We start from the raw sequence: 20,865 nt of genomic DNA, 5'->3' as shown, positions 1-20,865 counted from the left end.
GAAAACTTTTGTTCCCCAGCTCTGCTGCAATCTTCTTGTATGCTACTACTGCTAAAAATAAAGAAATAAAGTCATACAAGACCTAGATAACACCAAACAGCAAAGTCACGAGAATTCAAAAGCAATTCAAGGAAGCATCACAGAAAAGGAAGAGCACAATTAACTGTGGCTTTGGGGACAAAAGCAGTGTTCTGTGAATGCTGGAAAAAGTCACGCAAACTTCAGTGAGGATTCTGAATGCACAAGGAGAGAACATACCCACTTTCATGTGGTGATGAGCTAAGCATATGAACATACAGAAAAATCAACTCCTTCAACTCCTTCAAAGACTTGCCTTCAACAGTCCATCCAAGGATGTAGATAACATCTGCCTGGCTTCAAGAGACCAGGATTTTAAAAAGCATGCATAATCTGATACAAGGTGCATCATCCAACAGTGATTACTGAAAAGAATGAAGATTTAATCTTAATTTCTCAAAAGCACAGCTTCACAATTTTTCTACCTCAACCCTAACTCTGTATTTTTTTCAAACAGGAGTTGAGAAGCAACTTTCAAACCTGCAGGCTTTGAAATAATGCCTGATGACCACTTCTGTATTGGGATCCATCTCCAACTCAGCTAACATTAAAATGACCTCCTAAGTTATGCTGTAGACTTGATTATTGTACCAATCAGTGATTTCTGCAACTCAGTTAAGTCAGTGTGCTCCACATAGCCACATTTTTCCCAGATGAAACTTGTTCATTATAACTAAGCTGAACCATTAAATAACTACTAGACTTACTGACAAAAATCAAGGAGTTATTAATTGCTGTCCTTACAACTGACTCGACAGCCTAAAACCCATCCAGAGTAGGTTAGACTTTTTTCACAGCAAACGCTACTGCAGAGTGGCAGAAGAGCAGGAAAGAGCTACTCCTCCTGTAAGAACCTATTTCCTCCTCCGACATCCTTCGGAAGAGATGCCTCACTGCAAACCCTCTCGGGAACGTGCCATCCGTGGGACAGTGCTGCTTCAGGAGGAGAAGGTGTAGCAAGCAACTGAGTTACAAACCACCTTCTAGGTAGACACAAGAGAGCCGAGGATGCCAGACATCTCCTGAATTAATACTCTTTCACTGCTCGTTTTATCAGAACGGGGATTCAGCCTTCGCATTATTGACTCCGAATAGTAAAAGTGTCATGCCTACTTAAGTCATGAGTTAATTTTTTTTCCTCCTATTTGTATTTCATTTCCCTCCTCTATTTTTTTTTTTATCTGTATATAATTTATGTCTTTTCGATCTTCACTGCATTACTAGTACTCTTTTTAGAAAGCAACTTGATAGAAAGCACACTCAGGATATGCTCTTTCATGGAAAATCAAGGACCAGAGCCAGGTGTCGCACCACTCCAGAGCGCTGCTGTGTATCTGTGGGAACAGTGTTTGCAGTCAGCACGGCTAACTGAGAAAACAGCACCCAGCCACCAGGACTTACTCTTGACTCGTACTTGCCCATGAGATTTGGAAGATGGTATCTAGACATCCTCTTGCTGCTTATGGGTCTTTCTTTATTCTAGTCATCCTTCATGAAGGGATCCTTTTCTCAATGATATTTCTTGTGCTATGGTGTGAAGGAAGTGTCGGGGAGAAGAGAGAGAAAACTTTTTTTTGGTTAGTGAGGCATATTTACCTCTTTGGGTGTTTGTTTCAATCTAATCACACGTATAAATTACTTCCCTTAAAAAGCTGAAAAGTAGTCTTAGTTGAGAGTAGGGACAGGAAGAGAGACTAATACAATAAATAGGGGGCAGAAAAGTAATTGTGTGCTTATCGATGCATTTTTCAGGGAAAGGCCAGTCTTAGTAACAAAAGAAAGTGGGAGTCAAGGGATACAGATTCTGCCCCGTGTTCTAATAAGGACCTCCTGCAGGACTAGAAAAATCACCCCGCCTCATCTCTGAAATAACATTACTGTTTATCAATGGGGTCTACAAAAAAGAATGTGGAAAATATTCTTTTCAGGTTTTTTGCAAATCACATGCTGACCTCTGGATGGAAACGCTATGCAAGTGCGGTGTTATTACTCTAATATGACCCACCTTTTAGGGAACTTACTACTGTGCTTAAGGTTAGGAAGGGAATGGAAACCTTGCCTTTGTTACCTTTGGAGGTATGATATTACTCCTCCCTCATAACACATTTTTCCAGCATAGAAAAAGTAGAACCAAAGTCCCATTTATATCAACTTCCCTTTTTTTTAAGCTTCTGTACTTTTTTTTAATTATTTCTGTAAGATAGATATTCATCATCTTTGCAGTTTACAGTAGCGGCCTGCCTTAAATAAACATTTTAAAATTTCATAAGTGTACCATATTCTGAATAAAAGATTTTCATTATTATCATTAATATACCAGTTTTCTGCATTGGCAACGGGAATAAGAAAGAGGACATCTGTGTAAGTGAGACAAAAGGATGGGGAAAAAAACACAACATGGAATACAGCTAAGCGGGAGTAAGAAATTTAAATCAGAGGGAACAGATTTCAACTTAACATTGAGACTCCATTTCAGGCACCCAGTGTCTTTGCATATATGATCATGCCCAAATACACCTTCAAGAACACATACAGCACATCATAATAGGGATGGAAAGGCGTTACGGACTCATGAATGGCATCTTGCCACTACAGAAATTCAAGAGAATAACTCCTTAAAAATAATTCTCACGTTCTCCTTGCAGGTTTTGTTCTGGTTATCGGATTGGTGACGTTCTACCGCATCGGACCATACACCAACCTCTCCTGGTCTTGCTATCTGAACATTGGAGCCTGTCTTTTGGCCACACTGGCAGCTGCCATTCTCATATGGAACATCCTCCATAGGCGTGAGGACTGCATGGCGCCCCGGGTCATTGTCATTAGCCGTACCCTGACCGCTCGGTTTCGCCGTGGCCTGGAAAACGACTACGTTGAATCACCGTGCTGAAAGAGTGGACTTGAAGGGGGAAAGATCTCCAAGGAGATCTGCACTGGAGGTTTTTTTTTCTATAAATATATGCTATAATTTAAAACTAAGGGTTGAAAGACATCACAAAGCTCACTCTTGTGGGCAGAGGCCCTCAATTATTATTTGGATGGGCTCCATCTATATACATATGTATAAAACACATAATTTTATATATATTATATTATATTATATTGCCCTCTCCCTCTGCTGTACAGCACAGAATGTTGGATTGTCAGAATCCTGACAGAGCATCACAGCTACATGCCAGCAGGATCAGCTGTGGCAGACACCGAGTGTATGCAATAAGAATATAGAAAAGAGGCAGCCAAACACGTTTCCTCTCTCTGCATGAAGTTATCCTGCTCCCTAATAATAATGTAAAAAGCTACAGGAGACCGGTGACAATAGCTTTGGACTTAACAGGCAATCTGAGAAAGCAGCAAACTCACTATGGAATAAGTGATGACTTTAACAACTGTTTAAGATTAATGAATCGTTAGTCCTTGTATCCACCCCCCTTAAAGGAACTTATCAGTGGCAACGCCTGCTCCCCAGCCACAGCACAGCCCAGACAGTAAAAAGCAAAAGCGACTGTAACCATTCTAATTGTCAAGTAAGGGAACGCAGAAGAATTAGGTTGCATTTTTTGAGACACCACTTTTGTATCCTGAGACAAAGGTTTGGGTTTATCCTATATGTAAACAGATCTGCCATTAAAAACAAAAAGGGTACACAGGGTAGAACAGATCCTACATGTTGCTGAAAAATCGGCTTCAGTGTTACAGTGAGGGCAGATATCTACAGAAGAAGGTTCCATGGACTCCCTAATAATCACAGACACTATTAACTTACATTATTGAAAACGATTAAGAACAGATTATTTCAGCCCAAATGAATTTCTTTTCTTCCCAGCTTGCTTTAACATTTGCTGTGACATTTTCAGGTTAGAGTGCTACGTCAGGACACCCAGCTCGGCCCAGCAATGCTCAGACACGTACATACAGGACTGAAGCATGAGATTTAAAAAAGGCCTGCCTGGTAACTTAATATGGTAATGAAATGAAAATAACTAGTACCTTTGGAATTAGGCATAAAGTTTATAAGCCTGACCCTGAGAAGCACACGGGCTCACACGAGTCATGTGCATGAAACTTTCAGGAAGAAAAACCAACAGGTCAAAAAACTATTATGCAGAAATACTTAGGATACAGAAACTAGAGGCAATGACAGATGTTTAAAAACCCTAAGGATGCTACCCTAAACACAGTTACTGACAGGTTTGAAGGACCGTGAGCTGCAAACATTACAAATTCTTTAGGACTGTTGTGTCGCTCCCAGCTGAGTACACTACTTTTCGTCTTCATCATTATTTCCACCACACTTTTCCCCGCTTTGTTAAAATGTGATCATCAAGCTGGCTCTTGAGTTCTGTTCTGCACTCAGTTCTGATGTAATAAGAAACTCAACCCCAACTGCTGCTCTGCACGACGTTCAAAGAGAGCAACACCCTGCAGAGACTGATGCTCTAGAACAACTGCATTGTTCTAGACTATCAGGGTAGAATACCATAGAGCTGACAAAGAGTTTCTTCTAGCAGTAGGTTTGTAAAAACCAACTAAGATTTGTATTCATTTCCATGCATTACTTTCTGGAAAATATTTTCTAGAAATAATATGCTATGATTAATCGCAGGGTTTTTTAAAAATAAAATATTGGAATATTTAAAAGACATTATATTATTTCTTCTAATATTGCAATATCCGTATTATAATAATGTACATTTAAATTTAAAAAACAGCTATGTGGTCGGTAAATTTGTAATGCTCGGTATTACTGTGATTATTTAGATGTATAAATAAAGTTGTGAATGTTCACTTTCTTCTAGTGATTAACGTGAGATTTTTGCCATTCAGACACAGAATAAGATTGCTTGTTATCAATAATTTTTTTCTGTTTAGTAAAAAAGAATCCACAGAGCCTGCAATGTCTTGTAGACAAAGAATAAGCAGAGAATACATTCAAAGGTCTGTAAGATAAAGATATTTCACCTTGTTAAAAATGAAAGGGAGAATGAAATCAGATAGGAAAAATGTAAGGAGAACTTAAGAGGATCAAAATTCCATACAAACTTTTAACAGAAATAAACTGCACCCATAAAGAAATACATACGAATACTTATGATACCTTTTTATAAGCTTGATGGATTTGAAGGCCTCATCCATGTCCCCAGCAGTCAGATAGAAGCTGAAGTTCAGCATGGCATCCTGGGTAGTCTTATCACAATCTCCCAATCCAATGAAATCTCGCATGGGTCTTCTCGCAACCATCTGAGAGACCTTCATTGAGCCAGACTCTGCTTGTCCTGTCTCAGCTTCTCCTGGCTAAAATGAGAATGTTATCATTTAGATATCAAGTAGGCTAAGCTTACTCCTTTGTATGTGAAATTAATTACATTATTTCCACTACGGTCCAAGTTTTCTATTTCTACAGGACCATGATCAATAGTGACAGTAGTTGCAATGTTTCAGAACTTCCTGGAAAATGCCCCAAAAAATGGAGTGTGATAGAAGAGCTTAGCATATCATAACCATCACAGTACATCAGTGATAGTTTGGAGAGGTAGCCTCCTATTGTTACAGTCATAATGATTATTATTTTTTATATATTATTATAATTATAATAGCAACTACCCCAGATTTCTGTAGATTTCATGTAAATTAGAGATTTCTCTAAGGTTAGTCTCTTCTCTAAAATGAGTCTCCTGTTCTGAAAGTTAACTATATAGACCCAATTCTTTTATTCCTGCCTGCATGTGAAGCATATGTATACTAAACCTCAGATTCAAACCCTTCCCCTTACAACTGGCAGTTTTGGAGCCTGTGGAGCTTCAGTGATACTTTCACCAGTCATTGAAAGGCAGCTCCAAGCAATTTAACCATTATTCAGAAAAAGAATAAAGATAAAGTCAATCATCAATATCAAATGACCTGCCTGGAATGTAACAAGGAAACTTTCACAAGCCAAACACAATGGAAGATCATCTGAGTCACGAAAGACGTCAAATTTCACATATCCTCCAACTGTACAGTCAGATGAGATAATTAAATATTAAGGTTTACAGAAGCCAATAAAAAAAGTATGATATTATTATACAATGAAAGTATTAGATACAGTAAAAGACAGAAATCAAAAGTGCAAATGTGTTTGACTACAATTTGTGGAATTTCTGGAATCAGGACAGAAAAGACATTATAATGAATAAGCAGAAACCCTGGAATGAAACTTGGTCAAAACAGATTTGTTGCATCAACTCAACTTGCTATATTTAAAGCAGGCTCTATTAATATACTAAATCATGTTTCCAAAATTAATTATTTATAACAACTAATTTAGTCATTAAGACACAGTAACCTACTGGGGAAAGAAAATGGAAACAGAAGAGAAAAGCAGAGAATGAAGGAGGAGGAGCAAAACAATGCAGATACTTACAGGTTTATAGACACATCCCCTCCGAAAAAACAACTAATGGCAGCAATAATCCATACAGAGTTAACAAAAAAAGGAAAAAAAAAAAAAAAAGAGACGTAACATCAAAGTAAAATAGCATGAGACATGAAAGTCTTAAAAAAAAAAAGATTAGAAAATGCAGCAGATCACCTTCGACCTTTCCAATTAAGGGAAAAAGGAAAGTAAAACAGAGTGCAACTCTAAAAGCTAGATCTGCACAGGAAGAGTGACAACAGTCAGTTCTGTGCAAGGGGGCTAAATTGCAAAGTACTGCTCTGAATCTAAATAAAGTTAAGTAAAAAAACATGTAGATACATTCTCCCTGTTTAACACTGCTCCGAAACCATATGAAGTTACATTTACGTATCACATTGCCCTGTCTTACTCAGAAGATTTAGAGGATTAGAAGTCTCATTAATATTAAGTTCCTGCAGATTTTACAAAAATAAATGCCTTGGTAGAATAAACAGACTCTGTTAAGCTCCCCCTACAAGAAGGGAGCAGTGCAAATCACCATCTTAACAGGCACTAAGAAACTCAGGTCAGAGCTTAACCAGAAAACCAATCTGTTCATTTCTTTCAGTATGCCTGGAATTACGCATGGTATTATTTACCTAAAATGCAAACAATTTTGGATTCATGTTCAAGTGTAAGAAGTTAAAGCATGCATTTCTGGTATTTGTAGCACGTAAGCACTTGGTGATAGTGCAAGACAAGTGTTCTTGCTCTCTTTGGCATTCTGTGGGGACTAAGCTCCATTCTAGCAAGGAAATGGACTGCTTCTGCTGAGCTAGTAGGAAATGTTCCTTCTTACAGGCTACATAAAGTTGACACCCACACTCCCTCCCCTTACTTGCAATAGATACAGTGATTACATAAAGTAGAAAGAGAACTTTTTTCACACTCCTTTTTTAGTTGCGTTCCCTGGTAATTACCGCCTCCTATGCTTGTACATCGCATCCAGTTTGCAATACCCATGAAAAGCCAGTTCAGCACAATTCCCACAATACTGCCAAGTACACCCACGTTAGAATTATCTTTATGCCGTTTCTACATGTGATGCAACAACTGCCATTGGAGTTGCTCTACTTACCCTAGACTCAATTTGGTTAAATTTGATTCCTCCACAGTGAAATGTCTGAACTTATGGGAAGGGAAGGAATTGTGAAAAGTTTCCTCACCTTTTTTGCAAAGTAATAATGTGGCACCTCTATGCCCAGAAGAACCTGGTACGATGAAGGTAATGGAAAGCTCTCCTGAAGCAAAAGGCCGCACTCTTCAGTGCTGAAGAATGATATAATCCAAACATCCATCTGGAAAAGGAAGCAAAGCATTGTTTTGTTTTTATGCTGCTATATCCTTCTTTCATTTTGCTTTTATTTTCCATATTAACTTGGCAGAACCTTCTCTTAAAAATAATATGACGTATACATTCACACACACACAGCTGGTGGAGAGGGCAGAGCTGCACGCTTCCCCACTACAGTAAGTAGCCAACAACTCAATCTACATTACAAACCACGTTCCTACTGCAAAGGGACCAACATCTCTGCCTTTCAGGAACCAGCTTCACCAACCATAAAGAGGGAAGTCCCTGGCCACAGACCGCTACTCTGACAGTCTCTCTGACAGATCTGACTCAGATCAAAGAAATACTCCCAACTGTTTTCAACAATTTTTCATTTTATATACTGTATTACTTCTGTTATAATTTCAGCAGCTCACTGACTGCTTTGAGTTCCCAAGGATATACCAGCCATTTAAAAATAGTTCCTGTAACAGCTTAAATATTGATCTGACTCGAGTCAAAATTAAGCATTTACTTCCAACTAAAGTTAATCAGACTTCTAATTTCGTAAAGGATATGCACACAGTTAAAAGTTCTGTTAAATAAGGGCCAAAAAGTATGTTGCACTCCCTTTGTACCTTTTTATTTTTCAACTTTATGTAGAAGCCAAACAATTTTACTTGTTTACATTAGGAATATTAGGTTGAAATGTTCTTCTGTTTGCTAGAAGACCCTACCAAGGTCTTTTCAGACCCTATTCCATTCCTCCTTTCTACCTTGATCTTCCCATGATTTTTCTAAAGTCATTTTAACAAAAAAGAGCGTTCTATCTCTACTCGGAAGAGGTTTAGCTAAAATCATGCATGAATCAGAAAACTTTAAATCAACTTGGACATTTCCTGTAACCAGTGGTGTCCCCCGGGGGTCAATACTCGGTCCAATTTTGTTCACTATATTCATTAATGACCTGGATGAGGGGACAGAGTGTATCCTCAGCAAGTTCGCTAATGATAACAAACTGGGTGGGGTGGCTGACACCCCAGAGGGCCGTGCTGCCATCCAGCATGACCTGAACAGGCTGGAGAGCTGGGCAGAGAAGAACCTAATGAGGTTCAACAAAAGCAAGTGCAAGGTCCTGCACCTGGGGAGGAAGAATGCTGGCCACCAGTATAGGTTAGGGGCGGACCTGCTGGGAAGTAGCTCTGAGGAGAAGGATCTGGGAGTTGTGGTAGACAGTAAATTATCCATGGCCCAGCAATGTGCCCTTGTTGCCAAAAAGGCCAATGGAATCCTGGGCTGCATAGGGAAGAGTGTGGCCAGTAGGTCGAAGGTCATTCTCCCCCTCTACTCTGCACTGGTGAGGCCACAACTGGAATACTGTGTCCAGTTTTGGGCTCCCCAGTTCAAGAGGGAACTGCTGGAGCGAGTCCAGCGAAGGGCAACTAAGGTGATTAAGCAATTGGAGCATATGAGGAAAGGCTGAGAGAGCTGGGACTCTTTAGCCTGGAGAAGAGAAGGCTGAGGGGAGACCTTATTATGGCGTACAAGTATCTAAAGGGTGGGTTGAAGGAGGATGAAGCCAGGCTCTTTTCAGTGGTTCCCAGTGACAGGACAAGGGGCAATGGGCACAAGTTAGAACATAGGAAGTTCCGTTCAAATACATGGGAAAACTTCTTTACGGTGAGGGTGACAGAGCACGGGCACAGGCTGCCCAGGGAGGTTGTGGAGTCCCCTTCTCTGGAGATTTTCAAGACCCGCCTGGATGCAGTCCTGAGTAATGTGCTCTGGGCAATCCTGCTTTAGCAGGGGAGTTGGACTAGATGATCTCTAGAGGTCCCTTCCAACTCTGAAACTCCGCGATTCCGTGATCCATGATTCCGTGATTTCAAATCAATGGAATATTTAAGAAGGACAGGCTGTTCTGAACAGACAAAATGGTAAGGACTGCTACAAGCACATTAGCAGGGGAAGGGGGGGAAGAACTGTTGGTCTGACGAAAGAAATCCTTGATTAGATCATTTCTGATCAATAAAAATGAAATCTTTTCTCTAATGTAAAAAAGACCGTAAAAGACAATTTGGGAAGTACCGTGAAAACATGACTGTCCAGCAAAGCAGATGGTAAGAAGTGAGTGGGAAGAGCATACTTCACTGTTCACCTTAATGGTAGGGTCGTTGTCATTCTATCACGTTAATTCTTGCCGCTAAAAGTGGACTCAAGGTATAAACTCTGCATATTTTTTTTTTTAAAATGAGCATAAGTATGAAACCTGTAGATTATCAATTCACCCATTAATGTCACCAGAAAAACTGTAGTCCAGATACAAGCTTGCATTACAATCATCCTCAAAATTCTAGCATAGATAAAGAAATCACCTCTTTGTCACTGTATGCAAGCTAGGGGTAAACCAGAAAGCTAATGTACAGTAATTGCCTGAAGCCACAGACACCAACCATGTAGTTTCACTACTCATTTTTGTACAAGATAATGTATACTACCTACTCCCACATACTTAACAAACAATGATTTGTTACATGGATAGGGAAAACTCCATGTAAAGCAAGGTAAAACAAACAAACAAAAAGATCATACTGTGCTCTCTGTCTGGTTTTTCTTCTGGTCTGGAGACTGTAGGCCTGTTTCAAGAATTGCTTCACATACAAAAAGTCTTGGTTCACTCTGGTCCCAGAAATGGCAGGCAGGGATGTGACTGTGCAGCTCTGGATACTCCACAACAGACCTAGCAAAAGACAAGAAAAAAAATGTAGAAAGGGAGACAAAATAATTCCAGCCCATTCAGTGCATGAATGTAAATAAAGGACTAACCAAGGGATAATTTTCAGATGATGATCAGTTATGTACACCAGTACCTCTGCATTGTAACGTTAACCATATGCATCTTCCTACCTCCTAACACTTTATACATGGCAACGCCGCTTTTACTTTGTTCTGTATACATCAACCATGACGACAGGACATAAAGTATTTCAGTAGAAAAAAAGCTGGTGCTGCCACAAATACAAATAGGCACCCTAAATCTGCCTCCACTGAGATTACACATCCTACAGAAATACTTGAACATCCTTCAAACGACCTACCTTAGCGACTGCTACCGGGGTAGGTGCTGTAACATGGGGACTACCTCAGCTCTGTCTTCGTGTGGGTTTTACAACTCGCCCCAAGGTGCTTACTGCCAGCACTGCTAGCAGCGCCCAGCCAGGTTAAAGACAGCTTGAGTACACTGATGTGCAATTAGATAAGCAGCAAAGAGAGAGTTTCTAGTACACATGCCTCACGTTCAAATCCAGCTAAGCAGTGGTCATAACGGAGAACACAACTAGACAATTGGGCTTAAACTGGAGGGGGGGGGGGGGAATAACAAGAAATCAGTTTATACTCTCAGGCAACAGATCTCTTTCTACTGAGAGCTCAGCAGAGACCTGGGCATGCAGTGGGATCGATGCTTGGAACTGCTGAAGTTCTCCGTGCTGAGGCAAACTCCAGAGTTGCAGCTGAACCTGACCTGCAGCTGGGGGACATCAGTCTCTCGATACGCCCCAATTCATTCCCTTTCTGCAGTACTGTGCTTGAACTTCGCACTGTGTATGGAGAATTCCGCGGCGCTGTGGAATAGCACACTCAGCACAAGGACAAACCCCACAGCCTTAGGAAAGCCACCCTCCAGCAGCTGTTTAAATAAGAAACATCTTACTGCCTCCTTCGGGCATTTAAATACTACTTCAGTGCCGGCCATGTTAAGACTCTAGACATACAGAATCAGACTATTTTAGCAATGGCTTTGGATTCTTCTGAAAAAATACAGAATATAAATAGGTGTCAAATTTTTAAAAAAAGAGAAACCACAGACATCATTAAAATATTTTTCTCATTTGCCGTCACCACTGAAGGGTGGACTTTGTGGGGAGGATTGGAGTAGGGCTGGAAAGCAAATTACAGGAGAGATTCAAAGGGATGCAGAAATACACAATGTCCTATCCATGCCACTGAATTCCAAATAAATGACTCGTAAACTGAAAAACAGTATTTGTGAAAAAAAAAAAAATAAAAATAATATTGGGAGTGTTTAGATTCTGCCTCAGGAGAAGACAGAGAAAATGGGATGAAGTGTAGATTATTATTATTTTTTGGTGAGTTTACTCATTCCAATTTCAAGATACTCTAAAATGAAGCACAGATAAATGGATTATTCATGCTGACACCATCTAGCATTTAAATATCAGTGAAACAGTATTACTAGTTTGTGGTGGCCTCTGTTGGGCTACACCAGATACTACACTTGAAAACAACTTTCTCAGTACTCATTATTACACTGTTTGCATAACTGCCCAAGACATAAGGCCCCAGATTTGCACTGTCCTTAGTTTTTGATGAACTGCGTAGTTTCTTCTGTTTTTCAGTGATATGGAGAGTAAATGCTTTTTTGCTTGTAATATCTATAACAGATAGTTACTAAAAGAGCAAACCATCTTCTATTCTAATGCTGTTTTTTCTTAAGAAAAATACAGTCAGGAAAATTATTCTAAAACCAGATGGGAATTTGTACCCTAACATTCCATCGTGCTTCCATGAGAATTCCTAGTTCACTGCATTTTGCTGCCTTGCTACTGGGATTTCTAATGTATTCGCCACAGAACAGCTTGTATGAAAACAAAGCTGTCAGTTCTAAATAGACATTTCATGAGTTTTTATCCATACAAACCCATCTGTGTTGGACTTTAATATTAACCTTTTTCCCTAGGATTCCTTCAGAATGTCCTCTTTTCAGTTCCTACCCTTTAAACTCTTCATGGAAGAGCAGCTTTCCAAGATTTTCCAAGATTTTTCTCTATTTTAAGATCAGAATCCTGATTCCAGTCATATAATACCTCTACACATACCCTCCCAACACCCAATCATCCTCACCTTGGAGACCTCTTGAGCCAGATGTGGCTTCCACATATCTAATAACTCTCACTGCATTTCTCTCCTGTGAATTTGTCCAATACCTCCATGAACCCTTCCTTCATCATCTATAAGTTCTACATCTTATCTACATCTCTCCTTCTTCAGCATCTACAACTGGCAAGAAGTTCCTTAGCTGCATGTTGTCTGAAGAACCATATCCTCCTGCTTATTTTGAGCTTGGTCTCCGGTACCTTCATTTGACACTCCCTAGGTCACATGTTGGAAGGAGCAGGGATGCAGGCTGATTGACATACAATGCACTGGTTTTAATTCATTCTTTAGAAATAAAATAATTAAATTCATACAAGCTCCTACACAAAGACAGAGGAATGATAGTATCAAAGTGTTGCTTGTCTTCATAGGGCAGATTCCCATCTTAAATCCACAAGTAATACCTCTCAAAATAGAAACTTCTTACTTGTCAAGGCCTTGTCCAGAAGAGAGCTTCTCTCTACCATTTCCCTGTTCAGCCTTGAAATCAAAGAGTGTAACTTTGTCCATTTCAACATCATAGAAACAGATCTTGGAATCAATGTTGCCATCTGCCTACAAGAAGGGAAAACAAAAGTTACTGAAGCACACAGTCAAAAAGAAGAAAAGGTAAAGTTCAGATGGTATGTTTATCTCATCTGATTCACACTCTCAGCTTTGTTTACTGGCAATCACACAAGAACATTCTTTTGGAAGAAATACCAGAAAATTTCTTGCTGTTTTTCTATTCTAGCAAGTTAGCCTTTGATTTCTTTGAAACGCTACAAAGTAGCTTTTGTAACTACAATATTACTTTCTTTTCCAGGTTGTTCTTCTCACAAAATGTACAAAACCTTAACACACCTTAATTGTGGTGTTTAGCTACGTGCTTGGACATGGCGTTTCAAGAGCCAATACACTGCACAGAACATGTAGGTTTATTGCTGAGAAGCGAATCACGTGTCTTCAGTAATCTTGTTGAACAGCACCAGCCTTTAAACTGATGGTCAGGTCTGGGGCAGTGAGCGAAGAGCTTTGCCTCACCTTGCTAACGAGGATGCTGACTTTATTGCCATTAGCATTGCACTTGACAGACGCAATGCCTCCAAGGCCAGGAAACAGCTCAGAGAAACTCTTGCTATTGCAGTGCACTTTTGCCTCTCTGTGAAAAGGAATAAATTTAAATCATACAGTGGCAAGTAACTGGCAATACACACCAGCCAAAACATTTTTCAAATTATGGGTAAGACTTTTATAAACAAACTATTGCTACCTTATGACACCACTGCCCCAGACTCCAGCTTCCTCTCCAGAGAATTGCTGCGACCTGCCTTTATTTCAGGAAGAAGTTAATGAGACACTCTTTCCTCAATGAATCAACAAGAATAAACTTCAATGCTCCGACAGGATCCCCAGAACAGGACTACACAGCAAGAACACCCTCCCAGAATTTTTAATTTAGAGGTCGGTTTTTCCTACATAAGTAAGTTGAACAGTACCACAAATGTTGAATATAGCCCATCACATAAAAGTTCTGTGTATGGAAAACACACTGTGAAGCAGAAGTAAAGAAATGTCATTGCGGGGGGTGGTATTTAGATCATCTTACTAGTCCCTTTCCCTTCATACATAAGTTCCAAAAGATTGTGTCATTCACATACTTAACACACCCACCCCTGCTTTTTTTATCTCAAAAGAATCTTACTGCTGGTATAGATACAAACCCAGCAATCATTCAGCAACAAAGAGGACAAATCTCATGAATCAAAAGAATGCGACAGAAAGAAGTGACAGTAATTTAGACCATAATACAATCCCATTTAAAAAAAAAATTGATTCTGTAAAAATAACATTCTTGGGTTACATGTTTAGACTTCATTTATTCTAAGCCAACTATGCCTGCTTGGAAATTAAAGAGCGCTATACTGTCATCATTTGAGAAGGGGTATTTTCATTACTAGCCACAACAATTTAACATAGCATGCAGGGGTTAAGCTACTTTTCTCCACTATCAAATATCATAATCCAATACTTCTGATAGTTACAACGTGCCCAAATCCAACTACCTTCAAATTGTGCCCCATGCAGAATTTATCCCATCTCAACATAGATAATGAGTTTCCAGGTGGGCAACGAACTAGACTTTAGCATTCCTCCAGTGCCAGTATGTAAGGAAGAACAGAATATGTTTCTTTCGAGGTTTCTTGGGTTTTCAAAATTACATGTGTCATTAGCAGATAAATTTTCAAACTGAAAGTCATGTCAGGCACCTATCTTTTTCAGGCCACCCTATGTCAGCATGGGAATACACAGTAAAGTTTGAATAAAGTCAAGTAAAATTCTCTCTTAACCTACACAAGAGGAAGAACAGAGTGTCCACAATTCTAGGTTCACTTCCTCCATGGATTCACTGAATCAAGTTAGTTGATTTACAAGGACATATAAGACCTAGCATCTATTTTTTTTTTTCTTTATTTCAACTCTTCTGAGATTAAGGTCTTGGTCAAATTACCAGCAGAAACGTGTGACATCCTTGCCTTGATTCTACAGAAATTCTCCACCCACTTTCAAATACACATAGATGTACCTCACAATATCCTCTTAAGAAAATTATTTTTGTTACTTATCCCATGATTTGTCTAATAATTCTGTGGCTCTTCCCTTGCTTTAGATATAGGCCATCAGTTCACGCAGGCTGCATGTATTGTCTCAAGATTCAAAGTGACTATCACTTTCCATCAGTTCAAAACCAATTAAAGATTTTCCCCTCCCCACAAAATATATGCTCAATTATTAACAGATGCTTTTAAAAGGCTTATTAATACCTGCGAGAGAGATCAAAGATTTTAAAGTGAGCCAAATCAGTTCCCACAGCCAGGAAATTTCCACAGACATCCAAGAGGCATGGATTCCCCTCTGCTTCAGAGAACACCAGCAGCTGTTTAACTGTGCCCTGAAAAGAAACGTGTAACACCAGGTTTGTGTGTTCAGTCTAACTAGAAGGGACTTATTTTGTCACCAAGTTAAGTAACTAACTGCTGAACTTCTGTGTTAGACAAATCACTAACAGCAAAACGAGAGAAACTACACACACACACAGGCTCTGCAAATGCAATCTGTCTTTCACGTTGAAAACTGGATGTATAGCCTTCAAAAAAAGCAAAATTTAGAGATATCCTTCTGCAATAATTTCTCCTTCAATGATACAATTTTTTCTAACTAAGAGGGATACAGAAATACAGGTCCCTGAAGGTCTTTTAATATACAACTGCAAAAATCATTCCTTATTGTAATAAACCCCACTCATTCTTGAATACATTTATTTCTTAAATAAAATTATGTATCATAGAACTCTGATAATTAGATTTCTCTGATTCTCACAGACTTGCAGAGGCTGCGAAGGTTAAGCAAAAGATTTTGCCGGAACACACAGAACGGGCAGGGTATATTTTTCATTATCTTATAAGAATATTCAGCATGCTCATTTTCCTGTCAGTAACATACACATTCAACCTGCATGCAATTTTGATCCTCTTAAAGTCTGGCCCTTACAGAATCCTGTTTTCTTGTATAAATAATTATTAGTTACAGTGCAGTAGCATTTAAAGCAACACACTTTTTAAAGAACACAAAATGTCAAAGATCTTTCTGCTGAAATACTCAAAATGTTCTTTCTATGACAAAGGTAGAGTTAATAGATTTTCAGAACATCCACTTAACTTTTAAGCTGTAACACCAATCTTTGAAAACAATAAGGTTTGTCTTTTCATGATTTCATCAGCCTTTACCTGCCAAGTGCGGACCTGGACCCGATATGGCTCAACTGTGTACAGATTTTCTCCATGCACGGCCAGAACTGGAGAGTCACAAAGAAAAGACCCTGGAACAATCACAATGAAGCCATCATTACAATAAACAGATTTGTAAAAAGGGGGGAAAAAAAAAAAGGAACTTTGACACAACACATTTAAAATTTCCACTATCTTGCACCAAATCCATTTTTCAATCCATCAGTCTCTACCGATTCCCAAACTCTTTGCTGTTGCAGCCTTCTTCCATTCTGCCACTACAACCAAAATCTGAGACTCCTACTGAAAGGAGTATCATGTGCACTCTGCCCACGATAACAAGCAGGAGAGAAAGGGGATAAGAGTTGATACAGGGAGTGAAAGAAAGAAAAAGACTACTGCAATGTGAGGTTCCATTACGAAAATTCCTTCATTCATTCATTCATTGAACTACAATTGAAGAGTGATAAAGGAATCTGTGTCATACAAGAAGAGTGGCTCAAATAATTTCAGGAGTCTTGTAGACTGTTGGGACCTTGGTGGTAATAACGCATTAATTCAGCATGGGAGTGTTATGAAATAAATGAGTCACTAGAGATAAGATAAGCCACTTCTCAGAAAACACAATGATTCTTAAAAGACAAAGACTAACCTCTCAAGATTTTGGATGGGATTGATGGAAATCTGCATAACCTGTTTCTCAAGGCATAAATATTTAAGGACAATTAATCACAGAAAAAACTAATTTACTTGACTTAGCTGTATTTACGGAACAGATTTTCCTGACAGCTGGGACTAAAATCCACTCCTTCTCAGTTCCTATGTAGGTGCTATGTAATGCCGATTACACTTTCTCCCAAGCAAAATAGAAAAGCCTTCAATAGACATCATCATGACCTATCTGTAGAAGGCAACAGGAGTGATGGCTACAAAAGTAGGAAAAAAATTCTGTTCTTGGTCAACCGTTGGAACACTTTACTTAAAAGAAGCAGCCTTATTCTCATATCCTGTTTTTGGCAAGGCCCGATACGATACGCTAGCTCTGAGGATACCTTTCAAGTCTAGGTGTGACAGTCAGGTACATGTGTAATCTGTGGGAAACAGCAACAGGATGCTTGGTTTCACCAAGGCCAGTCACACACTTGGATGCCTTAGGAACTCTATGAATGAGGTGCATTTAGTCTTTAGGTACTTCCAGGATTGGGTTGTACCTGAACAGAGGTTACAAGGACATATATTTTAATTTTATACCTAGAGATGCACATCACCTTCAGTTTTACCTCTATTGCCGCACTGCTACTCATACACAGGAACACCAACATATTCTGAGGTTAACCCACGTGTTATATGCCAGGCTATTTAGTGAATAAAGCACAGATGTAGGAGTTGGCATTTGAGTTCTGGTTTCATTGATTTTTATACCCTAATCTTTCTATTCTGCAAAATGAGAATATGAAGTCTAATTAGTGTTAATAAAATTGTTCACTTTGCACTTCTGATTACAATCCATCGGCTATCATGGATGAAGAGAACATACAACTTTGGAGGAAGCAAACCATTTCAACTCTGGTCAGTGTTCTAAGTCCTACCTGCACTTCTGAAGGTATCTCCTGAACACTCAAAGACAGTAACTTGCTTCCCATTCCAGAATACTACAGCGTCCTAAAACAATCAAAAAAGCAAAAGAATATATGCATTTGGTTTCTTTTGGAATCATACAGGAATTCATGCAGTAACACAGCAAGAACTTCCACACAATAACCACCACTCACTAGTTCCTCTGTATATTGGGTTGGAAGGCTTTTGGTAACCCAAAAGTTCTCTGGTCAGCACCTAGAGAATTACTGAGTCACTGTGCTATCTGAAAAATCAGGTCCACCACAGCATCATTGCTATCATCATAACAATACTTCCATTCCACAATAAATTGAATATCAAAGAAGGGTTATATTAAAGACGTAGAAAGTTTGGTCTCCACACATCTAGCTAGGCAAATGATCAAGTAACGATCAAACCTAACCCTAACCAAGGGTCAACAACCAGCTTTGGAGTCCTCAGCATAAGAAGGACGTGGACCTGTCGGAGTGGGTCCAGAGGAGGGCCACAAAGATGATCAGAGGGTTGGAGCACCTCTGCTGTAAGGACAGACTGAGAGGGTTAGGGTTGCTCAGCCTGGAGAAGGCTCCAGAGAGACCTTTGAGTCCCTTTCAGTACATAAAGTGGCTACAGGAAAGCTGGAGAAGGGACTTTTTACAAGGGCATGTAGTAATAGGATGAGGGGTAACAGCTTCAAACTGGAAGAGGGGAGATTTAAATTAGAGATCAGGAAGAAATTCTTTCCTGTGAGGGTGGTGAGTGCCTGGCGCAGGTTGCACAGAGGAGCTGTGGCTGCTCCATCCCTGGAGGTGTTCAAGCCCAGGTTGGACGGGGCTTGGAGCAAGCTGGAGGTGTCCTTGCCCATGGCAGGGGAGTTGGAACTAGATGATGTTTAAGGTCCCTTCTAACCTAAACCATTTTACGATTCTTTGAAATAAATGAACAAAACCAATTAACCTTGGTAGTGAAGACTCCATTAACATTCATATCAACACGAAGACTGTGTGTGGTTCCTGTGCCGAAGGTGGTCACATTAAACAGGTTGGGAGACACCTGTACAATGGCCACTTGCTGATGAAAATGAGATGACATGGCCTGCTCACTGAGGATCACCACAGAGCTGATGTTGTTCACTGCCAGCAGGTTTTTTCGGGAGCCCCACTGCACACAATGGGAAGAGGAAAAAATAATAACAATAAAAAAAAAAAAAGCACAACACACAATTTCATCTTGAACACTCACAGCAATATCCCAGGACAGATGACAAGGGGTAGGACAGAATAAACATTTTTACACATACGCAAAGTCCTACCATCTAAATACAACTATAGTCAATGACTAGGAATTATTACAGATTAAAACTGTCATGCTTGTTACCCAGCTACTCAGACTCCCTCAATCTAAGTAGAGGAGCTGTTTTTTTTTTAAATTAAAACCACTTGTCTTTCCTAAAATATTATTGCACCACCTTACAGTTATTACCACAAGAGAGTATCACATATTGAAAGGGCTTAATAATGCTGCGATCTGTAAAAGCAAGTTGCATGCATACTTTCTTTTTTTGATTACCATACTTTTTTGCAGTTTTGATAGCCCTTTCAGTCAACATAGTTCAAATCCCCTAGCTAAGTCACATGCACAAATAAAGGGGTCCAAAAGTACACTTCACCCCTTCTCCTGAAAGAATCTCCATGTTCCAGCTAACTCTTTTTCAATGAGTTCTATGAAGGTTATCTCTCCCTCCTTTTAATATTGGAAAAGAGCACTTACACAGAGCAAGTCTATAACTAAAAATACCTTACAACGTTCAAGAGGAGAAAGATAGGATCTGTTTCCAAGATGGCTTGCAAAGACACAGTTTTTAACATGCAGCTGATGAATTCTATTATTAAAGAGAAAATAATGCTCCTGTTTTCATTCTTTCTTTCTATATTCAGTTAAACAAGCGTGTCTGACAGTGTTCATGTTCATTCCTACCAAAGGACAATTCTTTTCAGCAAGCATTGTGGCAACCAGCTGACTACATGTGAACTCTTGGCACATGCCACATTAGCCAGAAGCGATCCAAACCCCAGCCCAGCAGCTCAGACTCTGTGTGGGGGTGGAGGGGTGCTACTCCTGAGCTACCGCACACCTTCAATAACGCGCCTGGGTAAGCACAGTCCATAGGTCACTGCACAGCCCCAGCGCAGGAACAACTCCGGGGCCGGGCCAGCGAGCAAGCAGAGGGGTTTGGGGAGGTTTTTTTGTGTGTGGTTTGTTTGGTTATTTTTTTTAATCTACCAGAGACCATTCATACAGACATACTTTCATGGGCTAGCTAAGTTATAAAGTTTCTCGGAGCTGCAGAAAATCCCTTCAAAGTCGAAGACTTCTCTGTCCTTGCACAACTGATAAGCTCTATAAACTCTCAGGATATGCCAAGTCTCTGAGGTCTCTGCTTCCCTCAAAGTTGTTTGAGGTTTCACATGAATTTCCTGGCGTACTGATATTTCTGTGGCTATACCTTTCCAACGACACTGATTTAAACAGTTGCGTTTGGAAATAATTGCATTTTATTCAAGAGCGTGATCGAAGAGCTAAAGCTATTTTACATGGTTTGTCTGGCGTTTTCTATTTAATGGCACTTAGTTACAATTAACTAAATACTGTGCTGCACAACAGATGAGCTAGAGAGCACTTCCCAACCACTTGTCCTTTGAGGCCACCTTATCAGGTTGAAAAAAGATGAGGTTGGGAAGGAGTCAAATAAAGTTATTGCT

General features: G+C 39.7%; 2 protein-coding genes across 2 annotated transcripts in view; one reads left to right on the top strand and one right to left on the bottom strand.

Moving 5' to 3' along the window:
* The window catches only part of TMEM204 (transmembrane protein 204), a 29,829-nt gene extending 24,881 nt beyond the window's left edge, over nucleotides 1-4,948 (top strand). Inside the window, exon 3 of the mRNA XM_082490594.1 lies at nucleotides 2,724-4,948. Within this exon, the coding sequence (XP_082346720.1) occupies nucleotides 2,724-2,968 (245 nt within the window). The 3' untranslated portion in view covers nucleotides 2,969-4,948. The remainder of the gene's footprint in view (nucleotides 1-2,723) is intronic.
* IFT140 (intraflagellar transport 140) overlaps nucleotides 1-20,865 on the bottom strand; it is a gene marked incomplete at its 5' end in the record, with an annotated part of 83,734 nt that overhangs the window by 46,296 nt on the left and 16,573 nt on the right. The window contains 9 exons of the mRNA XM_082490593.1: nucleotides 5,174-5,370; nucleotides 7,678-7,809; nucleotides 10,377-10,524; nucleotides 13,168-13,295; nucleotides 13,764-13,881; nucleotides 15,545-15,672; nucleotides 16,508-16,599; nucleotides 18,097-18,169; nucleotides 19,061-19,264. Of these exons, the coding sequence (XP_082346719.1) occupies nucleotides 5,174-5,370; nucleotides 7,678-7,809; nucleotides 10,377-10,524; nucleotides 13,168-13,295; nucleotides 13,764-13,881; nucleotides 15,545-15,672; nucleotides 16,508-16,599; nucleotides 18,097-18,169; nucleotides 19,061-19,264 (1,220 nt within the window). The remainder of the gene's footprint in view (nucleotides 1-5,173; nucleotides 5,371-7,677; nucleotides 7,810-10,376; nucleotides 10,525-13,167; nucleotides 13,296-13,763; nucleotides 13,882-15,544; nucleotides 15,673-16,507; nucleotides 16,600-18,096; nucleotides 18,170-19,060; nucleotides 19,265-20,865) is intronic.

The sequence above is a fragment of the Vanellus vanellus genome (assembly GCF_965231255.1).
Source record: "Vanellus vanellus genome assembly, chromosome: 14".
NCBI lineage: Eukaryota > Metazoa > Chordata > Aves > Charadriiformes > Charadriidae > Vanellus > Vanellus vanellus.
The sequence above is the reverse complement of the archived record's forward strand: the minus strand, read 5'-3'. Positions and strand labels throughout refer to the sequence as shown.